Here is a 20,037-nt window from a genome sequence, read left to right as displayed (position 1 = left end):
AAAAAAAAAAAAAATTAATAATCCACCATCAGCCTTGACGTCCCAACACCCCATATGGGTTCACACTGTGTCAGGGCTTCAAGGACTTCTGGTCTTCGGGTGCTGCACAGGTCAAGGTGCATTCATGGGGAGTGATGTAACACCTAAAGACTTCCTTTGGAAACTAGGAGTAGAATTGCCTTCAGGGAAAAAAATGGGTATGTTCCAAAGATCTCTATACAAACAGGATATGGGTGACAAAAACATATTACTCTGAGGCAGAACCAAGCAGTTGTAAAGAAAAGAGAGATCTTTGTTACAAATTCCTCCCCTCAACCCACGATCAGGTGCTGGTGGGAAAAGTGGATACAGAGATGGAAATAAAGAGAGAAAAAAAGAAAGATTAAGGTAGAGAGGTGAGGGGGGAGCACGAGAAGTGGAGGGGGAATGATGTCTGCTTCAAGGAGAGCTGAATAAGAAGTGAGGCTTCCATATGAAGAGTCTTCCAAAGTTAAGGGTGAGGCAGGAATTAAAGGGACACACCAATATAATGGGCCCAGGGTTCCCATGTTCATTTAAATTTTTCAAGTTTATCAAGGATGATATTGGAAATTTTTTCTTGATACATGATCCAGAAAACTTTCTGTTTAGTTAAGTGGAATGAAACCTTTGGGGACTTCCAGGCTTGACCTATTGTTGGTTTAGCTCCAATGAGGATAAAGTTGATTAAAATTTGGTCAGATTTAGGGAGTTTGGGGTTTTTTTAGTTTAAAAGGGCTATTGTTGGGTTTTGGGGGACCGCATTGCCCGTTACTTTGTGGATTGGATTGAAAATTTTGTTCCAATAGTCTCTGATCCTGGGGCACACAGAAAATATATGGAGGAGGGATCCCAGGTGCCCACATCCCCTGAAACATAGGGGAGAGGACCGTGGCTAGGCGAGTTGGGACCAGGTACCATCGGGAAATGACCTTGAGGTCTGCTTCAACTAGGGAGATGTTCAGGATCCCCTTGTAGGCGAATGCTAGGTGAGAGTGCCAGGTGACTAGATCCCATTCGAATCTGATGTCACGCTCCCAACTCAGCATATATTTCGTTTTCTCCCTTGGTTCAGATAAGGCTGAGTAAATTAGGGATATTCCCCCTCTCATGTCCTTGGCCGAGGAGCACCACTGTTTATAAGGGGTGATAGCTAGGGGGATCGGTTCTTGGGAGAAGATCGAATGTAGAAAGTGACTTATTTGGTGGAAGCGGAATTTTTCTGATGGGGCATTTACAATTTTGAAGTACAGTGGATCATTTTAAGGGGACCATTCGAGTTAAAAAAGTGTCCTATTTGATATAGGCCTTTATCGAGCCACCACTGAAATGCCTTTATGTCCATCCCAGGTGGGAATAGGGGGTTGTTAAAGATGTGTGCTAGGGGGTGCCACTTGGATGTTATGCTATTCAATTTATGTAAAGAGTCGCATAGTGAGAAAGAGTGTGAAAGGGTAGGAGATAGGATCGGAGGCCTAGATTTGGGGAAGCGCCAGAGAAGTAAATAGTAAAGTTAGGTATAGCTTGTCTTTCCATCTCTATCCATTCAGGTTTAGGACCTCTAGAGCAAATGGCTGATATTTGGCTAAAATGTGCTGCCTGGTATTACCACCAGAGATTGGGCAGTCCTAATCCTCCTTTTTTCTGGGTCTGAAGAGGATCTTTTTAGGAAGTCTGTGGTTTGATTTACCCCAGGTAAATTGGATTATCGATGATTGTAGATTATGGATATGGAGTTTGGGGACAGGTATAGGAAGAGAGCAGGAGAGATAATATCCGTGGGAGGAGGGTCATTGTAACGGCGTTTATTCGCCCTAGCCATGACAATTTATGAAGTGACCATTGCTCAAGATCAGACTTGAGCTTTCTAAACATGGGTGGGTAGTTATATTTATATAGTTGGTCTATATTGGGAGTTAAGTGGAATGGAGGTCGTGCTCCAGACAAAGGGGAAATGGTCTCGTAAACTGTCTACTAAGGACGGGGGGTAGAGATTTTGAGGGCAACCTATTTAGACATATTAACTAGCAAGCCCGAGATCTGTCCGAAATTTTGAAGGAGTATTAAGACGTTAGGAGTGGATGAGGGGATGTGATGAAGAGGAGGACATCGTCCATGAAAAGAGCGCATTTGTGCGTTGAATGGCCACATTTGACACCATGAATGTCTGGGTGATTTCTAATGGTAATTGCTAGAGTCTCTATACCTATGGCAAAAAGGAGGGGGGATAGTGGACATCATTGCCTCATTCCTTTGGTGAGGGGGCAGGGATCTGAGGGTGTCCTTGGATTCTGATCTGAGCCTTGGGCTGGGAATAAAGGGCTGCGAGAAGATTGATGAAGTGTGAGACAAAACCCCATCTTTCTAAAGTGCTAAATAAATACAGCCATGTGACAGTGTCAAAGGCCTTTTGAAGATCGATGGATAATAGATAGCCTTCTTGTGCTGGATTGCCATCCCAGTTTGATTTCAACAGGGAAATGATGTCCACTGCCCTCCTTATCTGGTCGGGGCCCTGTCTCCCTGGTATGAAGCCTACTTGGTCTTTATGTACATAGGACCCTATGAAGGAACCTAGTCTATTGGAAAGAATTTTCGTCATCATTTTTAAATCGTTGTTGATTAAAGATATGGGTCTATAATTGCTTACTTGGCTCTGGTCCTTGCCCGGTTTAGGGATGACTGAGATGTATGCTAAATTTGCTGCTGCGTCTAAGGGAGATTCCTTGTTGAGGGAATTAAAGAACTGGACCAGATAAGGAGACAACAGCTCGCCAAAGGTCTTGTAGTACTGTGTCGAGAAACCATCCAGACCTGGGGCCGAACCTCTTTTAATGTCTTTTATGACCTCTTTGACTTCATCTTCGGAAATAGGGGCTTCCATTAAAGAGCGATGTGATTCGGAGATTTTAAGGAGGGGGACGTTGTTAAGGAAAGAATTGAGTGTGTGCGTATTGCTGGGATTAGGGCTTGAGTATAGGTTTGAGTAGAATAAGTGGAATGCTTCCAGTATAAGTTTGGGGTTTTGGGTTAGAGAACCGGACATTGATTTAATTTTGGGTAAGGCTTGAATTCTATGTTTAGGTGAGAGTTTTAATGCGAGATGGGGCTAAATTTGTCAGAGTGAAGATAGAATCTACCACTCACCCATCTTAAATGTTTTTCTGCACTTGAGATGAGAGCTGTGTTTAGTTAAATCCTAGCTGCATCTAAGAGAGCCAGAGAGGATGATGAGGGGTGTTTTTTGTGTGACTTACATATGGATTGAAAGTTATTTTGTAGGTTTTTAAGTTCTATTTGTTTTTCACGTTTAAACGTGATGCTAATTGTATAAGGTTACCCCTTACTACTGCCTTATGTGCTCCCCATAAAGAGCTCGGGGAAATATCTGGTGTATCGTTAATGCAGAAGTATTCCTTAATATCTCTTTCGATCATAGTGCAGTGTACCGGGTTAGTGAGAAGTCCTTCTTTAAGGCGCCACTGTGGGGGGCTCGCTTGGTTTAGGAAGCCAATAATTTTAAGTGAGACTAATGAGTGGTCCGACCAGGGGACTTCGCTTATGGAGGCCTGAGATGCTAATTGGATGTCTAAAGTATGTAGGAAGATATGATATATGCGAGCATAAGTCCTATGGGGAGCTGAGAAATGAGTATAGTCTCTAGCATTGGGATGTAATTCCCTCCACGTGTCTATCATACCTAGTGAGTGTAAGAGCCGAGCAATGCGGAGGCTCTGCTTGGGGGGGTCGTTTGAGCTGGGAATTGCCTTGTGCCAATTTGTCAAGTATGTGATCAAAAGCAAAATTTGAGTCGCCTCCCATGATCACCTTGCCTTCCAGGTGAGGGGAGAGAGAAGCTAGCATGGAAGAGAGAAAGGAGGCTTGGCCTTTATTTGGGGCATAATACAAAATGATGGAGAATAGTGTCCCATTTATATGTCCTTTTATTAGTATGCACCTTCTCTCACTATCCTTGATGGTTTGGGAGAGGTTAAAGGGGGTGCATTTGGATATGAGGAAAGCTACTTTTTATCATCCGCTTTGGCTAGGAAGAAGGTGGGGTAATTACGGTGCATGAAGGATGGATTAAAGCTCTTCGGGAAGTGGGTCTCCTGGATAAGGATGATGTCAGGCCCCTTAGAGTGGTAGTTATGAAAGGCCTTACACCTTTTAACTGGAGAATTTAGGCCTTATGCATTGTGGGACGCTATTTTGAGGGACATCCATGTGGGAGGTTCGTCAGCCATGGACATGAGGGGGAGAAGACGTATATGTAAAACTATTTCTTACCCGATCCAGGCGAATATATTCATCTGGCTAGGGATTTTGAGTCAAGCCTTGGGACCAAGTATACCAGACACGACCAGCTCTCCTTGAAGGCACCTGGGGGGGGGGGGAAGAGCAGAGGAAGTGAAGACAGACCAAGAAGAAAAGAGAGAAAAGAAGAGAACGAGAGAGACTGAGTCCAGGATATGAAATATCCTGGACTCTTTGATTGTAGGACTGGGTGGCCAGAACCTGCTCCGAATCCCAATAATTTGTGGGGTTCGGTAAAAGGACAGCCCTAAATAGTGTTGCATAGAAAAAATAGTGAAGAAAACATCAGCATAGTTCTATGGGGGTGATGAGTGGCCAGATGGTGGAAAAAACTCCCAAATTCACAGATGGATGATTGCACCAGATCTGACGAATAGGTAGAAAGAAGACCACAAGTGTGTATGGATTGTACATCAGTGCCGGGGCCAACACCAGAAGTAGAGGAGGCTTACCGGAACTAGTTGACCTGTAATGGCGTACGCCAGACAAGTCAAAAAGGCTTAGTAACCACTGGTTCTGAAAGATGTGTCTTGTCAGATGTCATCAACACATGGTGGGGAAGGGGACATTAGCACGGCTTCCTCGCCCATGGATAATCCAGCTTAAGCCAAACGTGTAATACATATGCCATGCAAGGAGCAAAAAAACTCACATAGCGTAATAACGTTTTTTAAACCACTAATTTATTAAAATAGTAAAAAACAGACTCACATTTTGGAAGAACGAAAAAAGCTCAGATATCATATAGCGGCGATCGTGAGGGGTCCACCCAGTGGTGTCCACCCACTGGGTGGACCCCTCACGATCGCCGCTATATGATATCTGAGCTTTTTTCGTTCTTCCAAAATGTGAGTCTGTTTTTTACTATTTTAATAAATGTAGAGGGACAGAGGATTCGCTGAGCCTTGTTGGATCTCTGTGTCCCCGCATGGAGAAGCTGCAGCCGCCATCTTGGGAGGCTCGGGGGTAGCCAGGCTGAAATTCAATTGCCGGTTAACGTCCTTTTTCAGATGGGCTCCCGACATTCAGATGGGTGCCCTGGACTGTCTGGTGAACTGAGCCGGTCTTTCCGAGGGGATCCGCTTGATGAGGCTGTTATAGGGTGTGCTGGAGGGCCGGAGCGGCACGGAGCTCCCAGCTAGCGTGTTAATAAAGCAAAGCTCAGGCCTCTTAGCTGATATACTCCATCTGGGATTCCGGATAGAGTATATCAGCTTGGCCTATATGGGCTGATGCTGCAGTGAGATCTAAGTTTGATTGTAATGGAAATAAAGCCCCGTTCAGATATCTATAGGAACGGGACAGTCAGGCGGTAGGTCTAGACTTTGGCCGTGAACTTCAGATTGAACATGACTTATTACCCCGTGATCTTACTCCAGGGGCTTGGGGCAACCTCTAAGCCTAAGCTAAGGGGCTCCTTAACAATAGCCCGAAAAGAACATGCTACTCTCTAAATTTCAGTTCTTGACGGTGATCTGCCAGACATCTTTGTCCAGGTCCTGGAATCCCTCCTTAGGCAGGGTGTGCTTCCTTTGACTTCTTCAATTGTTGTTGTTGCCAGATCGGTGTAAGTGGTCTCAGCGGAGAGGGCCTTTTCATGGAAGAGGATGCTTTCAGGGTGGACAGGAATCAGTTGTCTTGTGTGATCAGTCCCAGGTGTAAAAGAAGATGTTCCCCTTCTGGGAAAAAAGAGAAGGCAAAGGGCTTATTTCGATGGGAGAAATTCAGCCTGAAGGGGGAAGGACCATCGGTAGGTGATTTATTTTTGACTTAGCACTTGGAGCAGCAGTTTCAAGGAACGCCTTTTTTGGACTGTATAAGGGGATAGGTCCGCAAAAATCTGGGATTGGTGACCCTGGATCGTGAGCTTGTCTGCATTGCGGGCTCTTTTTATCACTTCTTCTTTTATGTAAAAATGTGGCTTTACAATAATGTCTTGTGGTAATCCGTCTGTGCATAGTGGTTGAAGGGCTCTGTGTGCTCTGTCAAGCTCTATACGGTATTCTGGTATGGCGGGGATTAAGTCTTTTATTAATGTGCAGACTACTGCGTGAACTTCCTTGACTGATTCAGGCAGGCCTCGGATCCTGAAATTATAGCGTCTCGACCAGTTTTCTAATTCGTCAATTTTGGACATTGCTGTCTCTAAGTGGTCCTGGAGATCCTGGATCCTGTCTGCATTTTGGTTAACCACTTCAATACCCGCGTATAGACATATGACGTCCACAGATGGGATCTCCCATCCTGGGTGGACGTCATATGACGGCCTCGGGTTCCCGGTTGTCTAGGGGGCGCGCGCGCGCGCTCCCGCCGTGTTGCTCGGGACCCAGTGCGTGTGCCCGGTGGCCGCGATGTCCGCCGGGTACCCGCGATTGCCTGTTAACCGGGCCGGACCGTGGATCTGTGTGTGTAAACACACAGATCCACGTCCTGTCAGGTTAGTTGAGAGCGATCTGTGTTCCCAGTACAGCGGAACACTGATCGGTCTCCTCCCCTTGAACGTCACTGCCTCCTACAGTTAGAAGCATTCCCTAGGAAACACATTTAACCCCTTGTGTCCCCCTAGTGGTTAACCCCTTCACTGCCTGTCACATTTACACAGTAATCAATGCAATTTTATAGCATTGATCGCTGTATAAATGTGAATGGTCCCAAAAATGTGTCAAAAGTGTCCGATGTGTCCGCCATAATGTCGCAGTCACGAAAAAAAATTGCGATCACCGCTATTACTAGTAAAAAAAAATAATTAAATATTTTTTTTTTTAAATGCCATAAATCTATCCTGTATTTTGTAGACGCTATAACTTTTGCGCAAACCAATCAATATACGCTTATTGCGATTTGTTTTATCAAAAATATTTAGAAGAATATGTATCGGCCGAAACTGAGGAAAAAATTTTTTTTTTTTTTAAATTGGGATATTTATTATAGCAAAAAGTAAAAAATATTGTGTTTTTTTCAAAATTGTCGCTCTTCTTTTGTTTATAGCGCAAAAAATAAAAACCGCAGAGGTGATCAAATACCACCAAAAGAAAGCTCTATTTGTGGGAAAAAAAGGACGTCAATTTTGTTTGGGTACAACGTCGCACGGCCGCGCAATTGTCGTTTAAAGTGCGACAGCGCTGAAAACTAAAAATTGGTCTGGGAAGGAAGAGGGTGAAAATGCCCTGTATTGAACCTGTTAATCTTTGCAGCCGTTTGGTCTCGTACCAATTTGTTGCAGATCATCATGTATGGAGCTGGTGATCTAGGCTGCTGTTTGGGCCAGGCCCCTTGCAAGCATGTTGGCAAAGGCTTCCATCATGGAGGGAAAATCAGAGGGTGTAGGGGGGTGGCTGAATGTTCCTATGCTTGGTGTAAAAAAACAGTAATAATCTCCTGCGCTTGGGTGTTTAATCTCTAAATAAGTGGTGTGACCAACTCCTTAAATTTAAGCAATGCCTACAGTCTTGCAGCCCTTCTCAGAACAATGGGTATTCTTGAAACTGGAACAAAACAGATAAAAGGAAGGGTGCACCGACCTTGCGCTTTACTAATGGCAGAATTTTATTAAAAGCATAAAAGCAATGTTTATACTCACAAACGAGCGTGTAAATGAGGCTTGTCAATTGGTGAGACTGCGTCTCTAAACACCGGTAAACTGGACCTGATGTTGAGGAGATCAGACGATATCCCAAATGGCTGATGCATTTCAAGGGCGCACCCTTTTCCTCAAAGCCTAAATGGACAATGGCTCGTCTCTCCTAAATGCCTCTATATGTATCCACGTGCCCATGCACCAAGCGACACCCACCCAAGTAGGTCACACCCATTCGCGTGGACTAACACCGCCCAATGAGTCAAATACAACACATGCCTATCTTCTGATAGGATAGAACAGCCCCCATCCAAAGTTCAAAGATATACTGCAAGCTGGGATTGGTAAGGGTATACATCACCCCAAAGGTGACCTCTTACCTTAACCTCACAGTCCCTGCAGGTCAATGGGAAGAGGAGTATGGGGAAAATCCCACCAGATCATAGGTGATATGTGGCCTGTATGATACAAGACCGCCAGAAACACTGGATGGACTGCAAGCCGTTCTAATTGCCAGGAAGTGTGGGTGTGTTTGCGTCCCACCCACAACTTCCGGCCGTCCACGGCGTCACTTCCACTCCTGCATACACATCTGGCCAATGGCCTGTATGCAGGAAATGCGGCCTGGAAGTGCAGGTGTTTGCGTTCCACCCGCCACTTCCGGCCGCTTGCGATGTCACTTCCACACGGGATACTCGCCACTGTAATCATTTCCCGGCCCTACAGTTGTGTGTACGCATGCATACTCACATGCACGTGCACCTACACTCCCTGCTGACCTAATACCTCCCCCTCCAGCGGCCATATACAAAAATTGCAATAAGGCACTTCTAGAAGGGCATTTTAGTATATAATCATATAATTAAGCTGGGGGTCCTTCTATGGGCATTTACATACAGGGGACCTAAAGAATGCACGGTAGGTGGAACCAACAGTCGGCTCCACAATCACAGCTTTCCATAGTTAACATACAGAAATGTAGTTAAAAGTAATTCAAAAGTTTTTGTAAAACCACAATAAAAGTATTCAGGGGAATCCCATAGACATTCCATAAAAACCTTGCCAGCATTAGACCATATAACCACGCCTGTAATAGACTTCCACATACCTATACATATATAAAAAGGGGCGTATGTACAACCAATACTAAAATCATTGGAACATATATAGACACGCGTATATATAAAGGTGTACACATGCATGCACATACTACAACAATCTAAAATTAATAGATATTAATAAATATATATATATATATATATATATATATATATATATATATATATATATATATATATATATATATATATATATATATATACACACACACACACACAAATACAATGATAAATACTTCTATGGACACATTACCGCCAACCCACTGTGCATTGAATAGATGGAACTAAACTAATTAATAAATGATTAATAAATAACAATACTCCAAAGGAGCAATATTGGAGCTTCCATTTACACATAATTGTATTATTTGTGTATGTTAGTTAAAAATATTGTTACAAAAAGATTCATAATTCTAAAAATCTATTAATATCTCACTATCACACTACCCTATCCAGACCTACCAACTAACCACATTGCTCCTATCCATATCTCAGCAAAAGGGCTCATTGTACATGTCATCTAGACCCAAAATACAATGTGCCCTTATATCCCCACGGCAGCATGGTTCAATGCCATGGGTATAACTAGATTAGATGTTTGGGCCGAGCCCCTATAGATAGTATCTGTATCACAGAGAGAGGGGCCATACGTCCGAGCCGATTGTCAAAAAAAAATAATAATAATAATAAGATAAAACAAAAGGATCACCATAGCTAAAACACATATACTAGAGGCCTCTATGGGTACTACAAAAGTCATACTACATTATGCAGTTTGATTTCCTCATTCAGGCCTTGCGGGGCTAAAGTCCCCAAAGTAAAAATCCAGAACGCCTCTCTTGTGCATAGTATCTGATACTTTTTACCACTATCCAAATCGTTTGATATGGCCTCTATTTCGAACACTTTGAGGACATCTGTACTACTATTGCGGACCTCCTTGAAGTGTCTTGGTACTGAATATTTATCTTTTTCTGTTGAGATATTACTTCTGTGCTTGTTCATCCTTGTCCTCATTGGCCGTGAGGTCCGACCAATATATATGAGGACACAGGGGCACAGGAGGCCATATATGACATATGGGGTGCCGCAATTGATGAACTGCTTAATCTTGTAGCTCTTGCCATCAGCTCCGACTACATCCTTTTTCCTATGGCACATGTGTACACAGTTCCCACAATTACTACTCCTATAACAGCTTTATTGTTGAATCTGGTGCAAAACCGTACTTGTGGTTGTCCATCTCTATCATATTTTGTCATTTTCTCACCCCCTGCGCAGACATTGTCATGTAGCTGTAGATATTTTTGAAAGGCTTCTTCTATATGCTCATCTTCGTACCCCTTCTCTTTGAATTTGCTCTTTAGGATCAGGCTTTGTTCTTCATAATCCTTTTTTAGCGCACAGGTCCGCCTAAGTCTACAGAACTGGCCAAAGGTGACGTTCTCGATTCACCTAGGATGATGATGGTTGCGGGCATGACGATAACAATTACCAGAGCTCGGCTTAAAGTGCATTCTTGAATGGATTACTCTATTGTCATCAACCCGTAACTCAACATGTGTGAACGAGATTCCGAAGGGATTCCTTGCACAATGTGCAAGAAATCCTTCCAATTCATCATAGGTACCATTCCAGATGATGAGGACATCATCAATGTACCATGAATACAGTATTAGGTTCCTCCCAAAATATATAGAAGAAGCTTTCAAAAATACCTACAGCTGCATGACAATGTCTGCGCAGGGGGTGAGAAAACGACAAAATATGATAGAGATTAGGGATGGGCTACCGGTCCGCCCCCCTCTGACGCTATGGGGGAAGCCATAATGATGTCCCCGTGCATCAGAGGAGGGCGGGGTCACCCGGCGATGACACCGTGTGGTCCCACCCACAGTTTTAAAAGAGCTGTCACCTGCAAGGATGCGTCATATGGCGTGTGCCTCCCATGGAGGCAAATCTTCTTTATTTTTTTTCAGTCCATCAGCGGAGGTGAATGGACTATGTGGGACAGTTTTATTTTTTAATAAAGGACTTCTCCCACGGTGTGTGCTGTTTTTTTTACCAATCTTCACACTTTCTTTGTGAAATGGTATGGGTACAATGTACCTGTTCAAACAGGGGGGGCCGGGATCTGGGGGTCCCCTTGTTAAAGGGGGCTTCCAGATTCCGATAAGCCCCCTGCCCGCAGACCCCCACAACCACTGGGCAAGGTTTGTGGGGATGAGGTCCTTCTCCCCATCAACATGGGGACAAGGTGCTTTGGGGGGCTACCCAAGACAGTCAGTACCAAGACACTTCAAGGAGGTCCACAATTGTAGTACAGATGGCCTCAAAGTGTTCAGAATAAAGGCCATATCAAACGATTTGGATAGTGGTAAAAGTATCAGATACTATGCACAAGAAAGGCGTTCTGAATTTTTACTTTGGGGACTTTAGCCCCGCAAGGCCTGAATAAGGAAATCAAACTGCATAATGTAGTATGACTCTTGTAGTACCCATAGAGGCCTCTAATATATGTGTGTTAGCTATGGTGATCCTTTTCTTTTATCTTATTATTTATTTTTTATTTTTTGACAATCGGCTCGGACGTATGGCCCCTCTCTCTGTGATACAGATACTATCTATAGGGGCTCAGCCCAAACATCTAGTCTAGTTATACCCATGGCATTGAATCATGCTGCCATGGGGATATAAGGGCGCATTGTATTTTGGGATTCTAGATGACATGCACAATGAGCCCTTTAGCTGAGATATGGATAGGAGCAATGTGGTTAGTTGGTAGGTCTGGATAGGGTAGTGTGATAGTGAGGTATTAATAGATTTTTAGAATAATGAATCTTTTTGTAACAATATTTTCAACTAACATTTGTTTTTAGGAAAATTGATTATACTAAAGCGGGCTAATGGGCTCTCCGTGGAAAAATGGAACATAATAACTATATATTTATTATAAATTGGGCACAATTATTACAATTATGTGTTAATGGAAGCTCCAATATTGCTCCTTTGGAGTATTGTTATTTATTAATCATTTATTAATTAGTTTAGTTCCATCTATTCAATGCACAGTGGGTTGGCAATTATTTGTCCATAGAAGTATTTATCATTGTATTTGTTTATATATTTATTTATTAATATCTATTAATTTTAGATTGTTGCATTTATGCATGTGTACACCTCTATATATATGCGTTTCTATATATGTTCCAATGATTTTAGTATTAGTACATACGCACCTTTTTATATATGTGTAGGTATGTGGAAGTCTATTACAAGAGTGGTTATATGGTCTAATGCTGGAAATGTTATTATGGAATGTCTATGGGATTCCTCTGAATACTTTTATTGTGGTTTTACAAAAAACTTTTTAATTACTTTTAATTTAATTTCTGTATGTTAACTATGGATAGCTGTGATTGTGGAGCCAACTGTTGGTCCCACCCACTGTGCATTCTTTAGGTCCCCTGTATGTATCTGCGTGCAAAACTGCCCATAGAAGGACACCCAGCATAATTATATAATTATATACTAACATGCCCTTCTAGAAGTGCCTTATTTCAATTTTTGTATTGGGCCACTGGCGGAGGAGGTAGTAGGCCAGCAGGGAGTGTAGGTGCACGCGCATGTGAGTATGCACGCGCACACACAACTGTAGGACCGGGAACCGATTACAGTGGCGAGAATCCCGGGCGGAAGTGACATTGCAAGCGGCCGGAAGTGGTGGGTAGAAAGCAAACACCTGCACTTCCGGGCCATGTCTCCTGCGTACACGGCATTGGCTGGATGTGTATGCAGGAGCGGAAGTGACGCCGTGGACGGCCGGAAGTTGTGGGTGGAACTCAAACACACCCACACTTCCTGGCAATTAGAACAGCCTGCAGTCCATCCAGTGTTTCTGGCAGTCTTGTATCATACAGGCCGCATATCACCTATGATCTGGTGGGATTTTCCCCATTCCCCTCTTCCCATTGACCTGCAGGGACTATGAGGTTAAGGTAAGAGGTCACTCTTGGGGTGATGTATACCCTTACCAATCCCAGCTTGCAGTACATATTTGAACTTTGGATGGGGGCTGTTCTATCCTATCAGAAGATAGGCATGTGTTGTATTTGACTCATTGGGCGGTGTTAGTCCACGTGGATGGGTGTGACCTACTTAGGTGGGTGTCGCTTGGTGCAATAGCACGTGGATACATATGGAGGCATTTAGGAAAGATGAGCCATTGTTTGTTTAGGCTCTGAGGAAAAGGGTGTGCCCTTGAAATGCGTCAGCCATTTGGGATATCGTCTGATCCCCTCAACATTAGGTCCGGTTTGCCGGTGTTTAGAGACGCAGTCTCACCAATTGACAAGCCTCATTTACATGCTCATTTGTGAGTAAAAACATTGCTTTTATGCCCTTCCTTTTTTCTGTTTTGTTCCTATGCCTGGTGTGCCTGGGGTGCTCCCTGGAGAATGATTAGTATTGCCCATTGCCATCCAAAGCAGTGATTCTGTGGATGCTGGGGAGTGAGCAGTGTGCTGCCAGGTATTCACTGTGCTCCTGTCCTGTGGGAGCAGTGTAATGGCTGTGCAGGCTTGTGGAGCTATTGATTCAGCCGACTCCTGGTCCAGGCCTCGTGTCGTGGCGGCTGCCATCTTGCTTTGGCTGGGGTGGGGAAGAGCTGAGTTCAGCTGGCTCAGCAGGTCTCTTCTGACTGAACCCGATGACATTGGGTGAATCCTGGAGCTTGGCTGATGTTATAACCCAAATATGGCAATGGTCATATTTTAGCAATGGCAGTAATCTCCTGCTCAGCAGCTGAATGAGCTGAGGATACGTGATTGGTTGTTATGACACTTTCGACTACATAGCCAACAGTGTCCTAGCAACTAGTGATGAAGGAGCACACTGACAGTGGGTGGAGCCTGATGTTCACATCAGGTCCACTTGCCTTGTATTTGACAGCAGATAACTATGGGTGGATTCCATAGTTGCTATTTAGTCCAATAGCGGCAATAGAATGTGACCACTGTCTTCTGCTGTCAATGGGAGGCAGACCTAATGGAAAACTAGTCTCAGAGTTCCAAATCAGGCTCTGATCACTCACAACACAACTTCTCAGCTACTTTGCCTGTCTGTATGATGGGTACAGTAGCTGGGGAAAGAAACTTAGTAACACAGAGTCTATGATTTTATTAGTTTCAAGGTTCGTAAGCTGAACTGAGAACAAAGTGTCTTTTATGAATATTCCAGCCTTAGTGCCAGCCTCCTATCCACATACACCTGTTCATGGCAAATCACCTCCTGTGACAAATTTATGTACCTGTTGATGAATCTGCCTAAAGTACAAAAAATAGACAGATAGTTAGAGATACAGTAGATATTTAATTAATTTTACCAATTATGTCAATATATTATTATCTACCTAAAAATAAAAATGGTTCAAACCCTATAAACGTATTGTTTTTATTCTTATCACACTTCCTCCTGATTAAAGCATGGAGTATGGGGGGACTGCAGCAATGACCTAGTTGAAAAATCCAACGATTTTTAAAAGCTATCACATCACATTAAGCTTAGTGCAATAGTTCAGAGTAGCCCAGGACCCCTTATCAGGTATGTGATAACCACTAGTGATGAGCTGAACATACCTGGGCTTGGTTAGAAGCAGGAACATTACTAAAATTCAGGTGTCGAATCTGAACTCAGTTGAATTCAATGGGAGACAAATGTTAAAAAAAACAGTGATGGCCATTTTAAAGGCTACTAGGAAAGGGATTGTCAAAAAAAATGGCATAGGGAGCTGGGTCCCGTCCTTGGAGACATGCACCGAAGTAAACATAAATAAATAAATAAATCTCCATTTAGGTCGGAACCGTTATTTTAGTAATTCTTAAAGTGAAGCATAAAAATGCAAAACTCCATTAAATAACATGCCTGGGCATGCCCTGACCCTGCCTGTGAAGTAACACATCTGTGCCATGTATAAAACTTACTGCAGAAAAAAACTTTTACATCTACATAGAAAAAAAGTGTGTTCAAATTGCTGGTAAAATGACAGCTCCTAGTCACTTCAAGGATGTAGTATAAATGTTAATGAGACAGCTCAGAACAAAAAAAGGTGCGGGGATTCCTCCATAATTCATAGTAGGCCCTTCGGGTCACTAATGCATTTTAAGGGGGTGTGGTGCTTCCATTTATCTATTTACCTTTTAACGACAATAAAGCGCAAGGGATGGGATTAGCGGCAACATCCTTGTCCAAAGATGGCAATGGCCATATTTGGGCAATGTTATTGCCCAAATATGGCCATAAGGCCATTTTAGCCATTGATTTCACTGCATATCTTACTGCATAAGGATGCAGTGGGTGCAGGCTCCTAATAATTCCTTAGTAATCATGGCAAGCTGTCATGATTGCCTGAATAATTCATGTTGTCATGCTTGGCTGAATGTTCACAAACACTTATCCATAATAGCTACATGCATGGTGTGCTGGTAACATGTTCTTCCTTATATAAATGCAAGTGTCACACTACCAAAAAAGTGTTTTTAATATTGCAGATGTATGTTGTTTCAACTGTTTATTGACTTTTTCTTGAGAGATGTAGAGAACCCTTGTTATTTTTGCTGTTTATTTGACATAGAATACTATTTTAATCCATATCTTAATTTTAATTTTAGTTACGGACGAGTTTATGCTACCGACCCCTACCACCACACACTTGCTCCAACAGCAACCTACGGCGTTGGTGCCGTGGTAAGTCTTCTGTTTATTTTTTACTATATTTTACCACTAAATAATTTAAATTTAGTGTAATATTTTAGAGACATTCATCTGTATTAAAAGTTTTAGGTGTAGTTAAGATTTGAACAGTTATTTTTTCAGTAAGTGCTTACTTTTTATTATAGGTAGAATTATTCTTTGTTACCAATCCAAAATATTTTTCTGTATGTTCTAATAAACGCACCCAAATTAAAGTTTTTTTTTTAATGTATGCAAGACAAATATAAAGGTAGCTTAATGCTTTGATGATGTTGTTGTAGTTTTTATTTTATTCTATATTCGGCTATGCATTTGACATTTAGTTGTGGGTGGGGAAACAAATATTTTATACATTTAATTGTTTTAAAAGGAACCTCAAAAACAAATCCATTAAATTGCTTTGTTTCAGAATGCTTTTGCACCCTTCACTGATGCCAAGACTAGGAGCCATGCTGATGATGTCGGTCTCGTTCTTTCTTCATTACAGGCTAGTATATACCGAGGGGGATACAGCCGTTTTGCTCCATACTAAATGACAAAACCATAAAACTCTTCCAGTGTGGGGGAAAAAAGAAGCTTTCCGAGGCCTGGGTATTGCAATACATGCAGTAGTGCATCATTTTAGCAACTCTAAATAACTAAACAAAACTCAAAAAGAGAAACATTACATTTTTTATCTTATACCTCAGATATTTTGTTCTGTGTATTTTAATATTGTGGGTCTTTAATTTATGAAGGTTCTGTAGTTGATTGTTGGCTGTAGATTTTTTGTGGTTTACCTAGAGATCTACTACTGTAGATATAAATAAAATATTTTAAGGCCACAATCAAGAGTGTAAACCAATTATATATGCGGAATATTAAGCTACTGGAATTATCACATTTTGCAAGCGTGTAAGTGACTATAATAGTCATATCTTCATTTACATGTAACTCGGTTTATTAGGGAGGGCTAAAATGCTGATACATCAAAGCAAAAAGGTTGCCACTGCACTAAAACTCATTCAGTGACTGTCCTAAAGTATTTATTTATCGTCCAGAGCCAAAGGTTGTGTTAAATTTGTGATTCTGATTCTTTGTATATACAACCTGATGAAATACTATTGTAGTGTACCCCTTTTTGAGTATTCCATCAGATAATATCCAGCTATTACAATTACAATGTTCATGTATAACAGTTTAAAAAAATTTAAAATAAAAGCGAAAAAAAAAATAAAATGTATGAAAATATAAAAAAGTAAAAAGAAAAAAAAAAAAGAACAACAAAAAGCTAGGTAGGTCATTTACATTCTTTTTATATTTCTTCCAATATATTAAATTATTGATATCATTGCTGATTTTTATAACGTGGGAGGGGGAATGTTATTAAAAAGCACTGTTTCTACTTTTTTCTTTTTTTTTTTGAAAGTTGTAAAAGGAAAGTAATTAAAAAATTAAATCGTTTGTACCAGTAAAAATTTACATCTGTGCAGTGGAGTTGTTAAGTTCTAAAAAGAAAAAAAAATATGCAGCCTATAATGCTTTAGTTTTAGCCTAGTAGAACATCTAATAGAGAAAAGTATCATTTTTATGGAATTACATATTAAATATATTGAGATTTATATAAACATTTTACAAGTATTGCAATCATTAAGTAGAGATAATCAAGGTATTTTCAACTGCTTGGTATTTTTTTGAAAACATTATATTGTGTAAGCAATCTGCAATTTTTCAGTTTGACAGAGTTCTTCTACTCCTGTTTACGTTTTAATTAGGAGAGAGACTTGAATTACTGTATGTCAGTTAATTACAAATGAATTGACAAACAGGCGACAATGTTTATTATTGCTAATGCTAAGCAGTCCTGTTAGGATCCATGTTTTCTAGACTATATGGATTATATCTCTGTATAGTGAAATTATATATCTAATAAACCACCATCTTCCATAACCCATTTTTCACACTGGGAAACAATGTATTTGTTTATCTTAAATGTATCTTCATTTTTTTAAGTTATTGGTAGTTTACTGTTAAAATGGTTTAGTGCACTATATTTAAAGAGGACATTTTACCAAAATTAAAATTTGATATATATTAGATCATTCTTTAATTTAATTGCTAAATTATTGAACTTTTATTTTATTGTTTTGTGTATTGGAAAACACTGTCCATTTTTCAGATTTATAAAACCAGTCATCACATAAAGCACTCATTTGTGGTCAAGATGCATGTATATCTTGTGATTTATGAAGAGCATTCCATAGAGCGAATTAAAATGATATGTTTACAGTCAATGGTATTCCATAATAAAAAAGAGCAAACAACATGTGTGATAACTTGCTGTCATACATGATGAATGTTATCCTGTATTTTTATAGTTATAAGTGGCCTAATACTAGCAATCACCAAATTCTTATATATATCAAGAATGGATATTTTGAGCCAAACATATTAACACCATTGTATGATACTTAGTAAACCAACATATCAGTAATGTATTAACCAATATGCAAATTAATATCCCACTTTATTGATATGTTTGGCTGTTATTAAGTATGATATATGCAAAAATGTTGTTTTTCTAAACAGGAACTAAACCAGTGGTACAACACATAGAGGACACATGTCTGCTTTTTTACTTTTGCAAACATAAATCCTGAATGTTGGATAAATGTTGAGAAACATAGCTCTAAAAACATGTTTGAGGAAAAATGTACTGCTAAGTCTAAAAACACCTAAACAGAGCAGTGATGGTTCAATAAATTAATGGAGGCTAGTATGTGTGTTAAAGATACGGATACAATTCCCTTTGTCAAGATACTGAAAAATTGCAGTTTGTCTGTGCATTTGTGTAAATTCTTTACATGGTGTCCTGTTTATGAACTAACCAGAGCAATGGTGGTCATGAAAGGGTTTGTTCTTGTATTGTATTTGTACAAATTAATAAAAAAATAACAAATAAATAAATTAAGATGGGAGGTAAGGACTAAACCTGGGTTTGAAGCCCTTTACATTTTTTAATTGCAAATAATATCTTCATATGTACTGTGCCGGTCCAGAGAGACCATCACTGTATTCAATTTTTAACTCACTGCTGTGACTCTACCAACTTGCTATAAACTGCTTCAGATACAAGTGTTTGTGACCAGATTTTCTCTTTGTCATCGTATGTGCATGCAAGTATGATCAGTTGAACATACATCAATAAAGATCCACAAAACATGAGATGTTTTCAGTACTGTTTCTAAGTATAGAGAGTATCTTATACTGTATGTTAAAAAAATATAAAGAAAAGGTACAAACAGATAAGATATAACTTACTGTACTGTGTGTCTTATTTTCAGTAAAAAAGGGATATTCCCTTCAGTATATTTAAACTATATGCAAATCCAATTTAAAATGTACTGTAACACTGGGGAAAAAGAAAGACAATATTTTTTTAATTGATCGGCGTCACCTCTTAAATCTACAGTGGGAGTTTGCATCGTTTTTTAAGACATCTCATACAGATAGTGATTTTAATCAAATTTATTTAACACATGTGATGTGACTGAGTGGTATATTTATTCTCAATAAGAAAGGCAGATAAATTATATAATGATATTAGTTGGGAGAAAAAGAGGTATCCATGTGTCCCTGACTGAATCTTCCATTAATTAGAAAATAAATAAATGTGTTTGTCTAAAATAGCTTTATTTGTGTTTTTTTTTTAATAATATATATTTGGAATGTTTTCATGTATGTAAATATTCACTGAAAATATAAAATATAAAATAAATTATAAAATGCCATGTGTGGATTATAGTGACTTCAAAAACAAATTATCAAAAAAATCTGCAAACTCAGAAAATGCATATATCTGTCTTTAGAAATGAGTGTTTATATCACTACAGTGGTTTGTAATATGAAAAAAAATAAAAATAAAAGCTTAGTCTTAAAATGTACAAATAATGTTCTGGGTGTTTATTTACTGTGTCAACTATACAATATGAAACAAAATAAAAAAGGAAAACAAAGGTTTTAGAATGCTTTCCACTAGATACTAGTATCCTCATTTTTGTTCTACACACTGTGATATACAATTTTTCTCATTTTTTAAACTTTAGATAGAACTGATATAACTTGGAACATCAGTCAGGGTGTAAATGGCGATGAGCAAACAGGAACAAGTTAATTCAGTGCACATGTGGTGATTCTTGTGAAAGGATTGCCAACAATGAACATACTCATAGCATCAAATACAATTAAAGTCTATTGAGCATTGGTAGCTAAACACTG

The 20,037-nt window shown here is 40.2% G+C and overlaps 1 protein-coding gene across 7 annotated transcripts in view; it reads left to right on the top strand.

Annotated features, from left to right (window-relative positions):
- RBFOX1 (RNA binding fox-1 homolog 1) overlaps window positions 1-19,550 on the top strand; it is a 2,292,172-nt gene extending 2,272,622 nt beyond the window's left edge. For all 7 annotated transcript variants that reach the window (XM_073633001.1, XM_073633002.1, XM_073633003.1 and 4 more), the window contains 2 exons: window positions 15,699-15,774; window positions 16,190-19,550. In XM_073633001.1, the coding sequence (XP_073489102.1) occupies window positions 15,699-15,774; window positions 16,190-16,312 (199 nt within the window). In that variant the 3' untranslated portion in view covers window positions 16,313-19,550. The remainder of the gene's footprint in view (window positions 1-15,698; window positions 15,775-16,189) is intronic.
- Window positions 19,551-20,037: the final 487 nt, after the last annotated feature.

Source organism: Aquarana catesbeiana, linkage group LG06 (assembly GCF_042186555.1).
Source record: "Aquarana catesbeiana isolate 2022-GZ linkage group LG06, ASM4218655v1, whole genome shotgun sequence".
In the NCBI taxonomy this organism is placed as follows: domain Eukaryota; kingdom Metazoa; phylum Chordata; class Amphibia; order Anura; family Ranidae; genus Aquarana; species Aquarana catesbeiana.
This window is presented reverse-complemented; position numbering and strand designations above follow the sequence as displayed.